The sequence below is a fragment of the Amphimedon queenslandica genome, unplaced genomic scaffold, assembly GCF_000090795.2.
Source record: "Amphimedon queenslandica unplaced genomic scaffold, v1.1 AMPQUscaffold_12996, whole genome shotgun sequence".
Taxonomy (NCBI): Eukaryota; Metazoa; Porifera; class Demospongiae; order Haplosclerida; family Niphatidae; genus Amphimedon; species Amphimedon queenslandica.
Window position 1 is genome coordinate 1 of NW_003546768.1, and position 7,675 is coordinate 7,675.

Consider the following 7,675-nt stretch of genomic DNA (forward strand, 5'->3'; position numbering starts at 1 on the left):
AGCAACAGTGCTAGCTGTTTTTCCACATCATTCCCCACTAATGGCATAAACTATAATCAGATATGTGGTAAAGTCACTGCCTATCAGTACAGAGCTCCTGATGCAGTAAGAAGTGGCAACTCTCACAATAACCTCAATTCCTGGTATGTTGATGGAGTTAGCATCACTCGTGGGTCTCCTCGTGAACATGTCTGGACACTAATAGCTGGTCTGTTTGAGAGTACTACTCCTAGCTGGGCTAATGTTGCTAACTGTCCTTGTGCCATAGGCAGTACCCAGACTATACAGTCTTTTGTTGGTAGCAACTATTACTGTGAATCAGGTAATCCAACAAACACTTACCATAACACACTCCTCTACAATGATGTTCTCTGGGATGGTCAGCAGTGTGGTAATAACGAAGGAGCTTGTTGCAGTGCCAGTCCCTACATGCCATGGTTCTACAGAGACTATGGTAACGCCACTAGCTCTCAGAATATAGAGCTGAGGTTGTGTGGAGATGAAGGATGGACCGATGAAGATGTGATGCTCTCAAAGTATGAAATATATGTCCAATGAAGAACTTGAGCTACATATAGTTGCTGTATTTTAGATCTAAGAGTTAACCTGCTGCCTTGCTGTACATGCACACACTCACAGAGCTATCATAGTAGCCACTGATATTTGAGTTATGCATGTACTTGATTGAGTGTAGCCGAATTGCTTAAGCTGATATTACATATAGCTTTTATTAGTAAAACAGTTTAATGAAAGTTGCCTTCATATGCTTTTTAAAAATATAATCTTATTATAGCTACATAATGAATAATATTAAAGTAGCCGGCTAGTCCACCCCCAACTAAGAGTAAACAAAGAAAGAGAGCCCGACTATATTGACTGGCCTCTTGTATCAGCAGCTATAGCCTAACAAACAATGGAGACTGATGACACTAAGAACTTTTATGAGGTGGAACAAGAGGTTTCTGAATATGATGGAAAGGATGACTTCCCTCAGCGACCAATAGCTAATCTACAGATAAATGATTCTGTCCCAGCTGGAAGGAAAGGTCTATTCTTTATCATTGGTATACAAGTCTTCATAATCCTTATCCTTATAATACTACTGGGTATCAATGGTGTTACACTAACACACTTGAATACAGTAGATATGTGTGATAGTACTGGAGCTGGTACTGGAGCTAGTACTGGTGGCAGTACTGCTGGTGTAGGAACCAGTAATGATGAGAAGCTTAACAACATGACTGCTATGCTTCAAGCACTCCAGGATTCAGTCTCCAGCCAGTTGCTACCTTTAGCAAGAGATCAGTCAAACATGTCCAGTAATATCTACCGAATGACACAAAGCAGTGATGCTAAACTGGACATGATACAGGGAGATGCTGACAATCGTATGATGTACCTACTGAACCTCACTGACTCTGTGTATCAGATACTGCAGATCACTAGTGATACAGCTAATAAACTAACAGACATTGTTAGTTCCATCTCTACTCTACAAGGAACTAGTATCTCTACCTCAAGTATCGCTAATGATATACTACTAGTGGTACAGGAACTACTGGGACTGCAGAATGCATCTTCAATATTTAACTCAATCCAACCAGTCTCTTGTAAGGATATCAAGGCAGTCCTACCTAACAGTCCTTCTGGTTACTATCATGTTAACAGTCGTACCATTTACTGTAATATGGACACACTCTGTAACTCAACTGAAGGATGGACAAGGATCGGCTACCTTGACATGACTGATGCTACACAGACCTGTCCTTCAGCTTTCACACTGTATCAACAATCTGGCTACAGAGTTTGCAGACGACCAAGCAACAGTGCCAGCTGTTTTTCAACATCATTCTCAAGTAACGGTATTAGCTACAATCAGATATGTGGTAAAGTCACTGCCTATCAGTACAGAGCACCTGATGCAGTTCACAACACTGGAGCTAACCACAATGATATCAATGGTCCATATGTTGATGGTGTTAGTATCACTCGTGGGTCTCCTCGTCAACATGTCTGGACACTAATGGCTGGACTGTTTGAAAACACTGGCTCACAGATAAACTGGGCAAATTGGGCTAACTGCCCATGTGCTATCAACAGTCCTCAATCTGTCCAGTCATTTGTTGGCAGCAATTATTACTGTGAGTCTGGTAATCCAACATATTCTTATGAGCAAACTCTGCTATATTCTGATACACTGTGGGATGGACAGGGTTGTGGTACCAATGAAGCTGCTTGCTGTAATGCTAATCCTAACATGCCTTGGTTCCATAGAGACTATGGCAATAACTTTACTACTGATTTCATTGAGTTGAGGATCTGTGGGGATGAGGGCTGGCTTGATGAAGACATCATGGTATCTCAGTATGAGATATATGTTAAATGAAAGTCTTATCATTATGAGGCTATGAGCTGCTGAAACACTACAATATATTGCTGATACTACATGTACACATTATATGATACTTAGAAGTATTTTAGCTATTTCAGTCCCCATGCATTTTTGCAGACTATAGACCTCTTTGGGTGAGAATGAATTACGTCAAAGAATGATATACGGCAAGGGGCGTGACTGAGCCTGGCTGACTCTGAAATAATTTTCGTGGACGGCAACTTTCTATGGAGTATGAACGGGCTAATACAGAAAGCAAGCTCTATTAAAGAATATGCTTCATATTGCACCAAATCCCTTTTAGGAGATGCTTAACAGCGACCATTCTTTCCTCTAACCAGCTTTTGTAGCTTGAAAAAGCTCCACGCCAACGAAAAGAATCAGTTTTGCCTTTTCTTCATTCATCCTCCATTGAATCTTGCCATCCAAAATGGCGGCCAATTATCACCGTAGGTGGATACCGTAATAAACAGTAATGATATTCATAGGCCACCGTCAATCTCACCTGAAGAGGTCTATAAATAACCTTTTTATTAAAATGAGTCATTTTCTGATGTGTATTGGAAATGCTATTAAAGTTTGAGCTGATTCTAAGTACAGCACTTCATAAAAATGAGATTTTGTTGTAATGTAATGAATATTGTCCCTTTGCTGATTCATGAAAACATTGTACTGTGTTATATCACTGATACTATTTTTTATTATTGCAATAATAAATATACTTGTGTAATCTGATCACGAGTTCCCAGTCACCATAGAAACAAAGTCAAAATCATTGATACTTGATTTCTTATGAATATAATTAAAATGAGTCACAAGACTCGGGAAAAGGGTGGGAGATGGTTACAATAAATACTATTTTGTAGTAGTAATTAGTATCTTCTGGTTACACCCTAAAAATCAACCTATCTATACTGTAGTACCAGTGACTGTGTATACTGCTGTTGGAGGTTGCAATCATGAGTCATGAAAAGGAGGGGATTTATGATGAGACTGAGCTACAAGAGTATGAAGGAACTCACAGATATAAGATAACAACTAGCATAGGAGGCCAGGACACCTTCACTAGAATACTGGGCATTATCACAGCAATACTTCAAGTGATTGCACTGTTGCTTCTCATCGTCATACTCTCCATTGTGGCAGGGACTCTCTCTCGTTTCAACTCCATTGATGTCTGTGAAAGCACTGCTGCTGGTCCTACCCCAACCACTGGAGCGTCAGTGGGAACTGTTCCTAATATAACAGCACCTGTTTGCAATGTATCCTGTAACTGTCTCGGTGATAGTACATGGACAGGGTCACAGGTAGAAACACTGGTCAACGGGTCACTGGAGACCGGTCGTAAACTGAACGATCTTTTATCCTACACCGGTCTGGATGGAATGAGGACTATGAACATAACTCAAACACTCAAGCTGATACTGGAGGGAGCTCAAGACTCCACCATTAAATTATCAAGCATCATCAATGGCTTGGCTAATGTGGGCTCTTCCCAATACAACACCAACACTGCTCTACATAACATATACCTCATAACTCAAGAGATATTGAGCATACAGAACAGCACACTAAACATCAGCATACCCATTGCCATTAACAGCTCTGGTAGCTCTTGCAGTGCCATCAAGTCAGCTCAGCCTGACAGCACCTCAGGGTTCTACACTATCAATGGATACAGTGTCTACTGTAACATGGACCAGACTCTCTGTGGTTCAGCAGGAGGGTGGTCCAGGATAGCATATCTGGATATGTCTGATTCTACACAGAACTGTCCTTCTGGGTTTAGGCTCTACAATACTGGGGGAGTGAGAGCTTGTGGTCGTCCAATCAGCTTCTCTGCTGGTTGCTCCTCAATAGAATTCTCTTCCAATGGTATCAGTTATTCTCAGATATGCGGTAGAGTCCAAGGATATCAGTTTGGATCAACTGATGCTGTTCATCCAACTGATGGACCCGCTGGACACCAGAACAACATTGATTCCTATTACGCTGATGGAGTGCTATTAACACGAGGTTCACCACGTCAACATGTCTGGACTTTCATTGCTGGCTATACGGAAACCTCTGATATAAATGCCAACTCCAACTGTCCTTGTGCTAACGGAGTAACAACTAGTGTGCCATCATTCGTTGGCAATGACTATTACTGTGAGTCTGGTAATGGAGGTACTTATACTTCAGAAATACTCTACACAAACGATACACTATGGGACGGTCAGACCTGCGGTAATCTAGAGCGGCCATGTTGTCTTGTTAGCGACATCCCCTGGTTTCACAGGAGCTATGGCAGCAATTCTTACACTGACAATATTCAGATGAGGGTCTGTGGGGATGAGGGGACTAATAATGAAGATAATCCTGTTGGACTGTATGAGATTTATGTAAAATAACATTTATGCTACAGTAGATGGATGTTAGTTGCTGGTTTTATTTTGCTATTATTATTGCTGACACTATGCATGGCTTATTTAAATATCTTCTTGCTATTTAATGTTTTTAAACTTTTTTGCTGCAGCTGTGTTATATTGATTATTTATTTGCATAAATTATTACATAAACCCATTCTGTGCAAAGAGTGGCCTGGGTCATTCCCATTTTAGTCACTGCAGCTGCATGTGACAGACTGTGTGGGCGCAGTTCTTTAAAAATTGTATCTAATTTTAATAACAAGTACATGGAACTGCACTGTAATTTATTATTCACTTTATAGATGTTTTACATCAATTATACGTTATTAAAAATGATGATAGTTAATACTTTATATCTATTATTATTATTATTATTATTATTATTATTATTATCATTATGTTACAGGATCTCATACAACAGTATCAGAAGAAAGGAGAACGTTCTGTTGCGGAGAGTGCTCATCTTGTTGGTCTTAAACTACCTCAAGAAAAGAACTAATTCATACCATAAATGTACATGTACATACATACATGTGTTTAATTACCTTTATAATCATTAATAAGCCTAATAGTTTGGGTGTGGTTTAAATAATTATAAATTTAAAATGGCGGGAGGACCCATACAAGAAAGGAATCAAGGTACAATGATGATGTTTCATTAGTCTAGCAATCGCTGTGTGTCTGTTAGATGCTACTATATATGTTGGTGGATTGGATGAGAAGGTCTCAGAGAGTGTCCTTTGGGAATTATTCCTTCAAGCTGGACCTGTGGGTATGCACTGCTATCTTGAGTTACTGTCAATTATTACATTTTCTGATACATATTGATGTCCTTATGCTGTGTAGAAAGTTTGAGGTGATTCCGACTTCAATTTTTCAAGTTATGGCCATTTAAAAAAAACGTCAAAATTCTGAAAAATACCCTGTACTATAGCCCATGGTTTTTCCAAAAAATGGCTCCGAAATCACTCCAAATTTTTATTACATTTTCTGATACATATTGATGTCTTTATGCTGTGTAGAAAGTTTGAGGTGATTCCGACTTCAATTTTTTAAGTTAAGACCATTGTAATGTAGCAAATTCTCCCCTAATTAACGTTTCTAATTAATGCCCACCCTACAGTAAATATTCACATACCACGTGACAGGATCACTCAGACCCATCAGGGGTACGGGTTCGTTGAGTTTATGGGGGAGGACGATGCTGACTATGCAATTAAAATAATGAATATGATTAAACTGTACGGGAAACCAATTCGTGTCAATAAGGTTAGCTAATAATAATAATAATAATAATAATAATAATAATAATGATAATAATAATAGTTGTATTTATTATAAGTATAATAAATTTTTTTGTCATTAGGCAGCGTCAAACATGAAGAGTCTTGACATAGGTGCTAACCTCTTTATTGGTAATCTTGATCCAGAGATTGATGAGAAAATGCTTTACGACATATTCTCAGCTTTTGGTGTCATTCTACAAGCACCTAAGGTATATTACCGTTACATTAAAGTACCAAAATTTGTTTTAAAAATCCAATTTTGATCGGAATCAGCTCAAGCTTGATACACAACATAAATACATGTATATATATCAGAAACAATTATAAAGATGGAGAAGTCTTTAATTTTCATTTTGGTGATTTTTGGTGAAATTTGGCCAAAGTCGCTGTACTACATTATACCATCATTCATTAATATTGCTCTCTCTCTCTCCTTCTCCCCAGATAATGCGAGATGTTGACAGTGGTGGTTCTAAGGGTTTTGCGTTTGTCAATTTTGCTAGTTTTGATGCCAGTGATGCAGCCATTGAAGCAATGAATGGACAGTATTTATGCAACAGACAAGTATCAGTTTCGTACGCTTTTAAGAAAGAGTCCAAAGGAGAGAGACACGGGACATGGGAAGGTATTATATTTATAATCTAATGTACTTTAGTGCTTATTGTGTGTGGGGAATTCTCTCCTTTTCATTTTTGGCGAAATTTGACTAAAGTCACTGTACTTTAATTGACCTGATTTCGGAGCATCTTTAAACTAATTTTGTATAAGATCGGAACTTACAGGAACATGTACTGTATATGCATGAAATAAATTCATAAAAATAGAGATTTCTTCCCTTTTTCAATTTTGGCAAAATTTGGCCAAAGACCATGTACTATAGTACAGGGACTTTGGCTCTATTTTCGAGCAACTTGAAGGACTGACTCTAATTTCCAGCATCACATAAGTACATGTATTATTATTATTATTATTAATTTAATTATTATTCTCATTTTCTCCTCATTACAGAGCGTTATTTGGCTAAGCAGAGTCCCTTGCTACAAACGGACAGACCTCATCAGTTGTTCGCTGATGCTCCTCCTAAAGCACCTGGTACTAATGACCACACCCCCTCTCTCTTTATCATTCTCTTTCAGTTGCTATAGCAGCAGGGTTCCCCATACCAGCTGCCCCCAGCATGGCTCCAGCCCCACTCTTCCCTGGTATGTCTAATCCTGTTCCTATTCCTTCTCTATTTTCCGCTGGAGGGCCCCCTCCCCCTGGCTTCCCTGGGATGACTGCCCCACCCCCTGGCCATCAGCTCATACTCCATCAAATACCAATACATCAAGTATTTATTATATTTATTTATTTATTATTATTTATTAATTAATTTATTATTATTATCCTTAGGCTGGTGTACCTTTAATGGGTGATATGCATCTTCCCCCCGGGGTACCTCCTCACCGACCCCCTGGGGCCCCTCCCCCAGGACCTCCTGGAGTACTTCCCCCAGGACCTCCCGGGGCTCCTCCTCCTGGGGTTCCGCCCCCCAGACCCCCTGGGGGCCCTCCCCCTGGACCTCCACCATCTCATGTTCCTTTACC

The 7,675-nt window shown here is 39.5% G+C and overlaps 1 protein-coding gene across 1 annotated transcript in view; it reads left to right on the top strand.

Annotated features, from left to right (window-relative positions):
- The first annotated feature begins 5,186 nt into the window (after positions 1-5,186).
- The window catches only part of LOC100632716 (splicing factor 3B subunit 4-like), a 2,947-nt gene continuing 458 nt past the window's right edge, over positions 5,187-7,675 (top strand). Inside the window, 8 exon segments of the mRNA XM_020001998.1 lie at positions 5,187-5,442; positions 5,492-5,575; positions 5,927-6,072; positions 6,170-6,298; positions 6,534-6,714; positions 7,098-7,181; positions 7,226-7,419; positions 7,482-7,675. The exon segment at positions 7,482-7,675 is cut by the window's right edge and continues 4 nt beyond it. Of these exon segments, the coding sequence (XP_019857557.1) occupies positions 5,409-5,442; positions 5,492-5,575; positions 5,927-6,072; positions 6,170-6,298; positions 6,534-6,714; positions 7,098-7,181; positions 7,226-7,419; positions 7,482-7,675 (1,046 nt within the window). The 5' untranslated portion in view covers positions 5,187-5,408.